The following is a 14,354-nucleotide window of genomic DNA, read 5'->3' on the forward strand; positions in this document are numbered from 1 at the left end:
TTGGAGGAAATTACTCATGTTTGTCCCTATACAGTGTAGACCCACACATCAAAGCTGTTTCTGTGTTTTTTTATGTGTCTTAACGGTGCTTCGAAACTGTAGGAGCGCTCGAGATGGGAGCGTCAGCCGCACGCTGTCTGTAGCGCTCTTAGTGTCACGGCGCTGCTTATTGTATGAGACATCAGCTACTTGACATGCAGTCTCCACTAAATTATCACTTGCTGCAGTATGTGACACAAAAAGGCAATTTATTATTTTTACTGGTAAAAATATGCTTGGTTGAGGTATTTTTTTCATCTACCAGTCTCCTTGGTAGGTGAGTCAAAAAGTTATTGTCGGACACAGTTTCCATCATCCAAGAGAAATGCATTGTGGTTAGTTTGCAGTGACAATGTTGAACTAACTCCAGGAAACAACCCCAACATGCTTACAAGACTTTATAAGGAGAATGATGTTAGCAACATGCTAATCTTGTGTCCTTGTGTTTTGTTTGAACTTTTAGTCCTATATATTATCTTTTTGTGTTATGACTTTGTTGATTAGTTAAATCCATGCAGGCTTTCTTGTCAAGCCTGAGACATTTTTGTATGACGCAAGATTTTACAAATAAACCTCACTTGACTTGATCAGTGTGAGCTCAGACACAACAAGGTCAGAAATGTAACAGCAAAGTCTACAGTTCAGATCAAGGAATATAAACAATTTCACCATTCCACCTGTCTTCTTCTTCTCTTTCTGTCTTTAGTGTCGTTACTGAAGGACCTGAAACACGCCAACATCGTGACGCTGCATGACATCGTCCACACAGACAAGTCGCTCACACTGGTCTTTGAGTACCTGGTGAGAACAACAAAACCTCTGCCCTCACTTCCTACATGACTCACATGTTATTCTGTGCACAGATGCTAAAATGAATATATTTTACATTATTATTATTATTCATGAGCCTGCAGAGTAGAGGACGCTCAAACAGGAACAACACAGCCCAACTGTTGCAGTTCCTGTGCCTGCAGCCTTTTTACTCTTCCTCTAAAGCCCTCTCTCTCCCTCTCCCCCCCCCCCCCTCTCTCTGTCTCTCTCTCTCTCTCTCTCTCTCTCTCTCTCTCTCTCTCTCTCTCTCTCCCTCTCTCTCTCTCCCCTGTCTAGGACAAAGACCTCAAGCAGTACATGGACGACTGCGGTAACATCCTGAGCATGCAGAATGTCAAGGTGAGCCTCCGCAGGCCTGTCCGCTTGCCAACTTCATCAACTGTCAAGACTTTGTTGCTGGTGGAGTCAGTGCTAGAAGCACTGTTAGTGTGCCCCCTGGTGGTGGAGAGTGGATAGTGTGCAGAAAAGTGGAAATAGTTTACTTTTCCACAAAAATGTATTTTGTTTCAGTGCTTTTGTTAAATTTTGTTTTAATGTTTATTTGAACAGTGCTGAAAAAATGTAATCTGGGTATTTGAACATTGGTTGTGTGTAAGGAACATACAGTGACATAATAATTCAAATATTTTAGCTTCCTTAAATGACCTATATTCCAGTGGGGTTTTGATGAATTTAATGGTTTAGTCATTCAGAAAAGAAAATCTATAGTTATTATTCAGAACTACTATTTGAAAGTAAATTTACCAGTGTGATTATGTTTACTTACCAAAAAATCTCTTTCTCAGATTTTTCTGTTCCAGATCCTGCGGGGCTTAGCGTACTGTCACAGACGGAAAGTTCTCCACAGAGACTTGAAGCCCCAGAATCTTCTCATTAACGACAGAGGAGAGCTCAAGCTGGCTGACTTTGGTAAAAAAAACAAAAACATGAATGATGGTTTGTTTACGGTTGAGATTCTTGCATGTCAGCGATCTTTCAAAATAAATTATGCAGCATTCAGATTAAGAAACCTTTAAGCTTCAGTCATCCATTTTAAAGAACACTTAATGACAAATTTGAACAACTCTTCTTTTTTCTTTTCTTTTTTTTTTAAATGAATGAATATGAAACTCTTCATGAGTTCTGCTTAACATGTCCTTTGGATCTGTTTTTATTTCTCATATTTTTGTTCCACAGGCCTGGCAAGGGCCAAGTCTGTGCCCACGAAAACATACTCTAACGAGGTGGTAACACTTTGGTATCGGCCTCCTGACGTGCTGCTGGGCTCCTCCGAGTACTCCACGCAGATCGACATGTGGTGAGTGGGCCTCACTCAACAGGGTGATTACAACTGTTAGAAAACACTAATCAGACTCCTGACTGCTCTCTGTCCATATGACGAAACACGCTGAATGCGCAAAGATGAGTTTAACCCAAAGAATTACTGTCATGAATTGTTAATGTGTTTTTATTTGAAGTCTGTAGCTGCTTCAATGATTTTTGGAGTATGATGTGTTCGGAGCTTCTTTTAATTTAGTTGATGCTCTCATGTTGAGTAATTTACATGAAGCGAGCAGGCAGGTGTCCTCATCTACAGTCGAGAGGCTTTGATGTGGTTGCTGCTGATGAACACGCCTGGTGTTTAGATACCTGATGAGACGTCCTTATGACCTGAGCTTCTTCTGTCTGTGTCTCTCTATCAGGGGTGTGGGCTGTATATTCTACGAGATGGCTGCCGGCAGGCCCCTGTTCCCAGGCTCCACCGTTGAGGACGAGCTGCACCTCATCTTCAGGCTACTAGGTCAGTGCTGCCCCCTGCTGACGGGGAAGCGGTAAAACGTTTCATATGAGTCTTTAATCGCATTAACCCTGGCATGCAGCCCCTGTGGCAGCGTGAAAACCCTCCCAGCTGCCACGGTAAAGCCCAACTCTAACAGGGTCAATTGAATGTCCCTCCACAGGCACTCCCACAGAAGACAGCTGGCCCGGGATATCCTCTATCGACGAGTTCAAGTCCTACAAGTTTGCCAAGTACAAGCCCCAGCCGCTCATTAACCACGCACCCAGGTACAACTGGGATATTTATACTCAGAGCATACGCTTTGATCTGTTTCCACTTTCTATTCTGTATGTATTGTATTTTTACATCAGACATAGTGTGTTAGAGCTTTTCAAATGTTAACATATTCTTTTATTAGTATTGCTGTTTAAGTTTCTAAAATGTCCCCCCTCACTTCTCCTGTTAGCCCTCTAATCATTGGAGATGGAAGTGAGCAAATATTTCTAATCAGACCCAGGTATATGAGAGGAACTTCTGTGTAGAGCTTTGTAACTTTTATGGCAAGTTAGACATTAGTGTTATTGGTTTGTTTAGTTAGGAGTGTGTGCTTTTTGTCACTTCCTGTAGGGAAATCCTGTGGAATAGTTGACTCTGCTTCCTTCCTTACACTCGCTAGCATCTGTGACTCACCCCACCTCCACTGACCCCCTCCCCCCCTGCTCTCTCTCCCCCCGCAGGTTGGACACCGATGGCATCGACCTGCTGATGTCATTCCTAAAAGTAAGTGATTATATCTGTCAGGCATTAGTGGGATGTTAAAAGCAATGTGACACATTTTGCAGCTATGTCAGGATTGTATTTTTGGATGGAAATGCATCAGGGCTCGCCAACACATTTGCATGCAATCACACAGCACTGACCCCATTTTTTTTTTTTTTGCTCATTGTTTAATGTGTGTTTGTTTCTGCGACTGCCCTAAATTTCAGTATGAATCCAAAAAGAGGATCTCTGCTGATGAAGCAATGAGACAGCCGTACTTCAGGAGCATGGGGCCACGTGTGCACACACTGCCAGAGAGTGAGTAATGAAATGGCAACGCAGTAATGCAGACTTGGCAGACTCCATTGGGTACAACTTGAAGGATATTGCAGCGTACAGCGAGGATCAGTTACAGCCTCGTAACAAAGACACTATTCTCCTGGCAAGATGATTTCTGTTGCACTGACTGACTTTGTGTGTGTTTGGCAGACATATCCATATTCACACTGAAGGAGGTCCAGCTGCAGAGAGATCCTGGCTACCGGAACTCATCGTACCCCGAGTCAGGTGAGGAGTGACGCAGGAATCAACACCTTAATGTCTTGTTTTCACTGTAAAATTCACGCAGCCAGTTTCATGTTTACATTTTCTTTTTTCCCCCCCTTCAGGCAATGGAAAGAGCAGAAGGCAAAGCATGCTGTTTTAGATTCTCTGGTATTTTTTTGTTTTGTTTTTTTTACATTTTGGAAGGAACTCCTAGCTGTACAGTTGCGCAGATGGATAAGTAACCTGAGATGGATGTTGGCGTGGAGCATAATCATCATCATCGTCACCCCTACCCCCCCAAACCACTTGGGGTACTTGTCCACAGTGCAAACCCCCTTCCAGGTTTATCCTGAACCTGGCCCAAAAGAGACATTTATATACTGTACATCTATATTTATTGAGAAGAGAATTTGCTGCTAAATCCAACTACTGTCTAGAATTCTAACTGGCTCAGTCACTTTATTGAGTACATGCAATGTGTATAGATTTTTAAAACATTTTTTTGAAGTGGTGGTATTTTTTGTGATTATTTTTTGTTATTATTTCCATTTTCATACAAAGAAACTCCACCTCAGAGCTCTTGAGTGTGTGTCAGTGTGTAAGACACACAAGCAAGAGAGATGTTTCTGTAGCAGCTCAAAAAGATTTAGATTTTCTGTCTTTGTTGCCACGACGCTGTCCCCAGCAGCACCCATCATTTGTGACCATTAACTCTGAAGGTTTTTGAGGCTAACTTTGATGTAACTGATAATTTTACCCTAACTGGAGGTTAATATAAGAGCAGTGCTGCCAGAAGCTTGGTGAAAACAGATCACATCCTTGTCAGATTTTGGCATATTATTCCGGGATGTTGTGGTCTCTGTTGTGACCAATGAACAAATGCAAGGGGAGGAGAAAAAAAAAGAGGCAAAGTAGAATTAACATAGAGCTGGTTAGGTCTCCTAAATTCTTCTGAAAACCTAAATATTTAACTGCAGTGACCAGCCTCCTCATCCTTGTTGTTTTCCACCTCGATTTCACCCTCTGATCTGTTACAGAGAGGAGGTGCAAAGTTGGTGTTCTCCTTGCTGCCATTCCCATCTCCATCAGCTGTAAAAAAAAAAAAAAAAAAAGGAAAAAAAAAAATCCTTTTTTTTTTCTGGATTGCCTCCATCATTGTTGCATGCCTGCTCTGTTGTATGAGGAAGCACACAGCCACTGAACTCCTAATTCAGGGAGAACTAGCTATAGTCCTGCCCCTAGTGAATACGATACTGAGTCACAGTCTATTTAACAGTGTTACAAGATATGTTTTGTATGATATTCTTTAACTTTATTTGTGGATAATTGTTATTGGTGTGGGATTCCGTTGCAGATGCCCTCCCATGAGTTTTTTTTTTTCCAGAGTAAAGAAAATTAAATTTAAAGTTTAAACAGAAATTATATGAACTGGTTTCAATTTTTTTTTTTCCTCTGACGTACACACATTTTATTTGAGCTCCTGCAAAACTTGAAGGCGCCTGCGTTCAAGCATTCAATGCTTTGTTTATTGAAAATGACAAGACATTCTTCACAATATAAAATTATACAGAATACATACTGTATACCAAGTCCAGTATAAAAAAAGAACATTACAAGTGTTACAAAGGTTTTTCATTGATTTGAAATCTCGTCTTCATTTAAAAGATTAAAAAGAAAAAAATAGGACAATAAGGCACAGCCGGTACTATCTGAGAAGCATAGTGCATACAATACATACAAAACCCCACAAGTGAAACAACCCGCTTCACACTGTGATGATCTTTTGAGGGAGAAAAAAACGATTTTTTAAAACAAAGATTAAAACAACCAAGCTCTGCGCAGAATGAGCAGCTGGCTAGTCCTCAACAGCTAGCTACACGTCACTACTGTCCATCGTGGACAGGGTCATGTGGAAATGTGCTGAACTTTATCACAAAGGGCCACACGTCTCACAGACAGCATGTCATATGGCTTTTACCAAGTGCTTTCAACCACTGGAATCTGAAGCAACTCAAGTGCAAAAAAGTGAGGTCACATAATGTCTCGAAGGACTTTTCTGAAGCAAATTTTTGACAAGACGGACAAAAGATTGTTGCTGCTGCTGCTGATGATGACGTTGATGATGAGAATCTTTCAAACAAGAGATGGATGAAGATGGGAGGTTTTTGACAGACCCTGGATCAGGATTTGTGGGTGGTGGGGGACAGGAGCAGGGAGGAGGGTGTTCCTTCCAGGTTTGGCAGGGGGACAGGCATGTGTCCGTTGATTAGGCTGGGGAACTGTGGAGGAAGAGAAAGGGGCTGAGAGTTAGCGAGGAGGGGACGGAGGCTCTATGAAAGCTGCTTTCCGGTGAGGAACTGCAGCATTGTCACTGCTCTGGTTTCCTGTTTTTTTATTCATTGTGCCTCTTCCTTTTCGTCTCTGTCCCCTGTACCTCCGCAACAGAAGGAGAAGTCAACACTGTTTGTGCAAAAAGAATCCGGTATGGGGTGTGTGTGTGTGTGCCTGTGGTGGGGGTGTGGTGTAAGACTGTGTGTTTCACAAATGAGGAGCAGCTCTCAAACCAGTCCACCCTGTTCAGACTGCCTCCCCTGGGCTCAAACAGGAAGTATTCACAGGATTTCCTCTCCCTCTCACAAGTGCTGAAACAGGACACCTCTGCTGGACCTGCTTACTAAGTCCCGACTAGTTTCACAACCACTGCTGTCTGTAATTTTGCAGATCACAAAAACATCTTGTTTTCATGTTTAATATGTGATTTCTGTCGAGTATGTTCTTGAAAAACACCAGATCAAGTTGATAAAGATCCATTCTGGCACTTTAAGAACATAATACAGAGACCATGAAGATTACATGCATATTTTTATATTTAATATAACTTCAGGCATTAAAAACTTGACTCAAACCTTTTATTCACTGTTTAAAATTGTTATATTTCCTCAAAAATGTTCATTCATCTGATTTTAGCAGCCGCTGGGAAGAACGGATTTTTCAGCAGCATTAATTTCACCTGCACAGCCTCACAACTTCCTCCTTGGCTCTGAAACATTACCAGTTTTCCCCTGAGCACACCTTCTATTCTCATCTCCTGCTATTTTAGTCCATCTATCTTCCTCTCAGTGTCCACACCTGTGTCTGTGTGTGTGTGTCTTTACCTGGAACAAGGAGCTGTGGCCCTGCAGCCGGGCGGGGCTGAGCGGGGCGACGGGGCTGAGGCTGCTCCAGAAGTGGATGCCTGACAACAGCGGACTGTGAGCCAGCAGCAAACCAGAGGGAGTCTGTGAGGGGGAGACGAGGAGAAAGAGAGGGAAGGAGGAGACGTTGTGTAAATAAGCGAAACCAGTGAGGACAACAAGAGAAACGCAGAGACCCGCTGGCGTTTGCTGTGAAGGATTCAGTAATGCGAAACATGCTGAAATGGTAAATGGACGTGTATTGGCGTTTGGAAAAACAAACTGACGGAGCAGGAAGGAAGTCTGTGGTTTCTCCCCGAGAATACAGGGGTGACGTGGGGAGGAGAGAGAGAGGGAGGTGGATGGTGGAGGTAGTTGTTGATTGGAAGGGGGGGGTGGGGGTCCTCAAGCACTTGGAACGCCAACTCCAGAGAAAACATATGAAATCAATTTCTCCCTCTCTCTCCTGGTCTTCTCTCTTCCCCTCCCCCCACTTTCCCCTGTGTCACCTCAGAGAAGTGAGCCAGTGTTGCGGAGGGACCCAGCCCTGCTCCCATTATTAATGGAATTATTGGAGCATATGGCATCACTTAGGGCCTCTTCCCCCCCTCTCATAGGTTGAACTTGCAGAAGATTTCTGTTAATCTCTTGTTTTTCCTCTGATCTCACTTTTTTGCACCCTTATAAACAGACAGTGTGAGTGCAGAATTAATGCCTCTCTCAATGTGTTGACAAAGCTCTGATGTGGCAGGGGACTTTCTCTTTGTAAAAATTCCTGTGTAAACACATTAACTGAAATAGATTATTAAATACCAGCTGAGGGTTGGGGCACTGCCTCTGGGGTTATGGCAAAGATCAAAACAAACCAAAATGTCACAGCGGGGTGGATTTGGCTCTAAATTTGTGGCAGAAAGTACTCTAGAAATTATACTGTTAGAGTCATTCAGAGCATTTAAAACTACACAAAAAAAAGTTGTAAAAACACAAGGCATTATAACTTCTGTGTTTACCGAATTTACATTTCACCTTAGCTTTCATGCCTCAGACTTTAAGTATAGACACATTTCTACAAGGCCTGTTATTTGCAGCACATAACATTTTAGGAGTAATTTTGGCCTTTAACCCACAGAACTGTTTATCAAACACAGACAATGACTCACTAAATTAGTTTCAAAAACAAGCAAATTTAGGCATCGTAATGCTCTTTATTGGCTTGAAAATGCCTGAGCATATTTTAACCTAAAATCATACATGTTTACCTTTTTTCATACCTTTTTTCCCTCTCTCTGTTTCTTGAGGGAATTGCAGCTCCAGTAACTACTTAAATAAATACAGTGGTAGTCTTTCCACCAACACATGCCAGGCTGTGTCAGATGTCTCTTGCTGCTCTCTGAACGCTTCAGGGACACTGACATCATACTCTGGATAGATCCCATCACCTCCCCACGGCCAGCCAGGCACAGAGGGGACAGATTTATTAACTCTCTGAGAATTGATTAATATCGGGCTCAAAGTACTTCAGCCTGTGGCCTGCACATAGTGACATGATTTCTACTTTGTCTTCAATTATTGAGAGCAGAAATAAGAGAACAAGTAAAAATGTGTCAACGGGTAGCAGCGGGGTGTGTGAACATGTCTCGACTGGATAGAGATGAAGTAAATTTTGGAGCGGTCTCAGGTGTGTGCTAACCTACCTTGCTAACAGTCATTTTCACGATGTGGCCGATTGGGCAAGAGGGTGAGAACGACTCGAATGATTACCACTCCCGAAATGCTCCCCAAAGGCTTATAAAATCACAATTTAGAGTCTCTAATCTGCCTGATTCATGTCTGTAAAGAGGGATCAAATCTAAAGCGAGCAGGATATTCAATATTTCACATAGAAAGTGTCTGAAGTAAACTGACTGCAGTGTCGATCGTGCTGTCGGATTCTGGTTGTGTATTATTCAGATTAAACGTCTCACCTGTGCAGTGAAGAAGGCAGGAGTAAGGGAGCCAGACGGCAGTGCCGGGCTGTTGAGGGCGATGGAGCCGATGTCACTCCCTGTAAGCAGCAGGGACGGGGCGGAGATCTCCAGAGCTTTGGGCTTTTTGCTTTTTGGTGGGAGTCCATCTCCTTGGTTACTACTACTAGAAGTGGAGCTACTTCTAACACTGCTGCTGCTACTCCTTTTTTCAGGAGGCTGCAGGGCTCGCTCCCTGTGCCCAGAGGAGAGGTTGAGGGGCTGAGCGCTCTGGTCAGAGTCCTCCTCCTCCTCCTCTTTGGTTGCAGGGCTCCAGCTATGGCCAGGTTGGGTGTGGGGGGAGGACAGGGAGTGGGAAAGAGAAGGGAGTTTGGATGGCCTGGGGGAGACATAGGACTCAGATTTGGCAGAAGGAGGGGAGCTCCTCTCATGGGAATTGGTGCCAAAGCGGATGACGGAGCGCGGCTCCTCCTGGCGTTCCCGCAGGGCACGGAGCAGCTCGGGCTGGTTCTGCAGGGAGCTGATGCTGAAGGAAGAATAGAGACCCGAGCGGAGGTAGTCATTCCGACACTGCTGTGCCCCCAGGGCTGCCAGGGTCCTCCTCTGGGCCTCCTCCTCTCCTTCCTCTTCCTCCTCCTCCTCCTCTACCTCCAGCTCAGGGGCCTCTTCTTCTTGGAGGGGAAACCTTCCAGAGGCCAGGCCCATCTCCACCGCCTGAGGGTCCATCTTTAGGATCTCAGGGAAGGACACAAACTTGTAGACAAACTTCTGGCCGATCACCTTCTTGATGATGTTCTACAAAACAAACAAAGTAAAACAAATTATGTACAACAGGCTGATCAGTCTAAAAAATATAAACACATAAAGTAGGGCTGGGCAAACATCAATATTATATTGATATCGCCATATGAGACTAGATATTGTCTTAAATTTTGGATATGGCATCAGTGTTGTCTTTTCCTGGTTTTAAAGGCTGCATTACACTAAACTGATGTATCTTTCTGAACTTACCAGACTGGTTTAGCTGTTTTATTATATGCCTTTAACTACTAAGTCATTATTTATTAAAAATTAAAAATTCCTCATTATGTAAATATTTTATGAAAACACAAATAGTCATCTTAACAATATTGTTGTCAATATGGATATTTGGTCAAAAATCTTGTGATATTTAATGTGTTCATATCATCCAGCCTAACACATACAGCGTAACAGAGATGTTAGGCTGCATTTCGGTGAGTCCAGCTAAGACAAATTGCCACACTGCAACAGTTTTGTGTCATAGCTGGAACTCTGCTGTGCTAAAAAGAGGAAGTGGAAGTGTCTATGACGGGAGATTGTTGGTTTAAAGAGCAGAACAACAAAGAATTAGTTGTAGTGTTGCTTTCACATGCTTTCAGGTCCTATCAAGTCTAACAGCTGCACTGGCAGGATTAGTTAGACTCTTACGCAGGAGCAGCTCTTTGCACATACAACCACAGCCATGTTAATTCACCTTGTCGTAGTAGTAGCGCAGGGCTCTGCTCAGCTTGTCGTAGTTCATGTTGGTCTTGTTCTTGCGTAGCCCCCACAGCTTGGCCACTTCCTCTGATTTCAGAAGCTTGAACTCGCCATCTGTGGACGTCCAGCATATCAGGTGCTTGTGACTCTGATCCAGCAGCAACTGCAGCAGGAACTGCCACAAGGTGATGGCGCTGTCCATGCCTGAAACAAGACGTGCGGATGACAAAGTCAGCAGGAGATTTGTGAAACCAGCAGCACAGTTTGGCTAAATGAGCCGAGCATGCAACATCCAAGTCCTCACTGGTCATCTTTAAAATCCTCATGACGGTGTCTGAGGTCTTTCTCCTGTGGCCTTTTTCTCTCTTGTTCTCATTACTTTCTATGTTGTATACATGTGTAAACTAACAGTCAATAAAACATACGTTCCTCCTCCTTATTTCTGTCTTGCCAGTGTACTTTTACTCCTTACAGACTAAAATTGGAACAGCCTGTCTGAGCTGTAACATGTGGTGTAAGGACGAGTGTACCGGTGATGAATAGAACAGTGTGTGTTAAAAGAGTGTAGTGCAATGTAGCGGCAGCAGGAGAAGAGAGAAAAAAATATAAGGAGGAACAACAGCTCAAGCCAGAAATATGCTGCGGTTCAACCTGGCCCTCTCTCCACAGGAAGTATGACGGGCCCAGGGTGGGTTATTCCTTTAATAGAGGAATGTGCAGCCTCGAAGCTCCTGTCTGCCAGCTCAAAGCTCACACGTTAACTTGGGGGTTTGGGGGTGGGGGGGCTGTTTCTGTCACCACAGACAAGCAACACCAGAGCAGCACTGAAACAATTATATGATTACACGATTAGGCAGCTGACAGAAAATTAATCTGCAAATATTTTGATAAGCGATGAATCATTTATTAGGGGAAAAGGGGGAAAAAATGTCTGGTTTCAGCATCTCAAATGTGAGGATTTGCTGCTTTTCTCGGTTTCACATCAGTGATTTGAATATCTTTACATTTTATTCTTTTGATTGGAAAATGACAATTTGAAGATGTCATCTTAGCCTCTGAGAAGCCATGACTGCCATTTTTCACTCACTTTCTGACATGTTTGAGACTGAATTAATCGAAAAAGATTTACAGATTAGTCAATAATGACGATAATTATTAGTTGCGATCCTACGCTAGTAAGACATACATATTGATAAAGCTTGTACTTTAATACTACAGACTAATATGTCTGTGCACAAGACATCAAAACTGACAATTCTTGTACATTTTTTCTTTCATCAGTTACCATTTTAGAGTTTTAATGATTTTGAACTTTTCTTTTTAGAGTTCTTGTCTGTCTGTGTGTGTGAAAAGTTTGGGTTGTTATGTTAAATGTTGAAAACAAGTATTTGAGAAATCGCTGCCAAAACTCAGGTATTGACACTAGTACTGAAGCAATACAGAGTCCAGACACCGATGGACTGGACTGTATTGGCATCTCGTATTCTTCGCCGTCTTATCTGTGGATGCGAGGAATAAGTGGTGACTGATGCTGAAAAACAATGATAACAGAGCGGCCTATCAACCTCCCTGTGCCTTTGTGCAAAGAGGGGGGGCGAGGGAGGGCTGGACTCATTTCCGACACGAGCTATCCCCTGAGTTTTCTATCTGCCATGTGAAACTACAAACCTGTCAAAGTCAGGACTTCCTCCTATTCTACTTCCAAGGACAAATGGTGAGGAGAGGGGATCTCACAGCAGGGGAGCGTTTCCCCAAGTCCTGCCACACTTCCCACAAAAAATCCCAGAGGTAGAGGGTCAAAAGATCAAATCATTGTCCCCTTTCCCCCAGCTCCACCCCTTTAACCCAGACTTCAGTTTGGCTTTAGAACACTTTGAAGCAAACACTAAACTCTGCCAATTCAAGACCACTGAGTTGACAGGTCTACAATTAGGTCAGTCAGACATATACACATTCACCTTTTGTAAGAGGCTGAAATAGCACAGAGTATACATGTCAGGAAACTCCAGCATAAATCAGCAGAGGATTTTAAATGTCACAAAGCAAACAAAAACAAAGTGGTAATAACCTCACTAATGACACATTATGTGAAGACTGGACTGACACAGAGAGGTAAAACCACACACCGTAGCCCTACAATGAGGTGACAACACACACACACACACATACACATAAACTCTTTCTAGGAACATCTCAGGAGCATTGTGGTGGGTTTGGGTCCGGGATGAGGAGCCCTTCTGCGGATGCTCGGGCTGAGATGTCTCGCTGCGCGCACAAAGCCATCCAGTGTGTTGGCTGAACGGAAACTCCTAATGAGATTAGATGGTGTGTGTGCAGACATTACTTAGCCATGACTAAATCTGCTCTCTTCCTGTTCGCAGACGCTGGAAAATTCAACAGGGGCCCATAGGAAAGGCATCTCTACACTCGGGTTGCTGTTTTTGCATTGCTCTGTTTTTGTTTGCCTCTTTGTTTTTTTGTTGTTGTTTTTTTTTTTTTTTAAGGATGGGGGGTTGGGGGGGGGGGGGGGGGGCTACAGTCGTATCCGCAGTTAAAAAAGTTGCAGCAACTTTTACGCACAGAGGTCTTAGCCACTGACTCATTTTCAATATGTTGCTCGGACCGGAAGATGGTGTCCGAATCTAGATCTGTACTATTCTTGTATAAAACTTGGACATACAGTCGATCCAAAGAGTTTTACACAAGGACAAAACTTCACAGCCAACACTTATCATATAAACCGTGAATGCGCCCCGCTAATACAGCGAATCGTGCATTATTTCACTCTCTGAGAACCACCCAATTATCCAACAAAGCGCAGCGCACAGAAAGATGTCACTTTGTTTTACCTTACCTGCTTACTTGGTCTTTTTTTCCCTCCGCGAAACTTTACGGTGAGGCTTGTGTGATTCCTTGTTTTTCCATGCTTACTTCTGGTCTACACAGTTGTGCTGGACTGAAATAGGATCCTGGGCTTTTTCTTTTTCTGAGCAGGAAGTTGGAGCAGGCAGACACAGAGCCGGCTGACTTCCTCTCCCCTACGATTCCCCAGGCAGTTTGCCGTCTGTGTAAACACACTTTTCCTCCCCTCCTCTTCTTCTCCGCCTGCCCGCTGACGGCCAGCAGTAGGCCTACTCTAGTCTGAGTCGGCACACATGTTGATACAGAAACTCCTACAGCCCGTAAACTGACATCATCAATCCGCAGCAGGCCACTGTGGTGCTTTCAGGTACGCCTCGTCACTTCAAAATGCCTCCATTCCCCAGCCAAAAGTCATGTCGTTTTTATTTTATTTTTTTAGGTTTTATCTATTTTTCTATTAAGTCCCCCTCCGGTCAAAAATGTCCCTACAGTTGGAAGTTTTAACTTCACTGTTCAGAATAATATATGAGTTTTTATACATTCATCTGCTTAAAGGGGAAAGTTTCTTTATGCTCATTAAAAATCAAAAATTTAAAGGGCCAGTGATTAAGTGGCATCTAGCTCAACAGACTAGACAGAAATTGAATAAAATATTCATATGTATGTATTAATCAGTGTATACTCACCTGAAAATAACAATTGTGCTTTTAAAACTTAGAATGAACACCTTTATATCTACATACCGAGCAGATCCTCTTCTACAGAAGTCGCTCTTTTACAGTAGCCCAGAACAGAAACCAAACACTGACTCGTGTTTTTGGTGATTTTAGAGGCCACAACAGGCTTTCCTACACACTGGAAAGGGAGGGTAAAGGGAGGTGTATTCATTTGTTTGCAATTTGCAACATCACCACTAGATGC

General features: G+C 43.3%; 2 protein-coding genes across 2 annotated transcripts in view; one reads left to right on the top strand and one right to left on the bottom strand.

Moving 5' to 3' along the window:
* LOC133981875 (cyclin-dependent kinase 17-like) overlaps nt 1–5,265 on the top strand; it is a 31,839-nt gene extending 26,574 nt beyond the window's left edge. Inside the window, exons 8-17 of the mRNA XM_062420736.1 lie at nt 746–840; nt 1,147–1,209; nt 1,656–1,779; nt 2,047–2,167; nt 2,553–2,650; nt 2,811–2,916; nt 3,367–3,409; nt 3,616–3,706; nt 3,878–3,955; nt 4,057–5,265. Coding sequence (XP_062276720.1) covers nt 746–840; nt 1,147–1,209; nt 1,656–1,779; nt 2,047–2,167; nt 2,553–2,650; nt 2,811–2,916; nt 3,367–3,409; nt 3,616–3,706; nt 3,878–3,955; nt 4,057–4,094 — 857 coding nt within the window. The 3' untranslated portion in view covers nt 4,095–5,265. The remainder of the gene's footprint in view (nt 1–745; nt 841–1,146; nt 1,210–1,655; nt 1,780–2,046; nt 2,168–2,552; nt 2,651–2,810; nt 2,917–3,366; nt 3,410–3,615; nt 3,707–3,877; nt 3,956–4,056) is intronic.
* Nucleotides 5,266–5,426: 161 nt separating this feature from the next.
* Nucleotides 5,427–13,678, bottom strand: LOC133981877 (ETS domain-containing protein Elk-3-like). Its single transcript, XM_062420744.1, has 5 exons — nt 13,426–13,678; nt 10,567–10,775; nt 9,072–9,866; nt 7,090–7,212; nt 5,427–6,213 (listed from the first exon to the last, which is right to left on the bottom strand). The coding sequence occupies exons 2-5, from the start codon at nt 10,771–10,773 to the stop codon at nt 6,115–6,117; spliced, it is 1,224 nt and encodes a 407-aa protein (XP_062276728.1). The 5' UTR covers nt 10,774–10,775; nt 13,426–13,678; the 3' UTR covers nt 5,427–6,114.
* Between the last annotated feature and the right edge of the window lie 676 nt (nt 13,679–14,354).

This window comes from Scomber scombrus, chromosome 6 (genome assembly GCF_963691925.1).
Source record: "Scomber scombrus chromosome 6, fScoSco1.1, whole genome shotgun sequence".
NCBI lineage: Eukaryota > Metazoa > Chordata > Actinopteri > Scombriformes > Scombridae > Scomber > Scomber scombrus.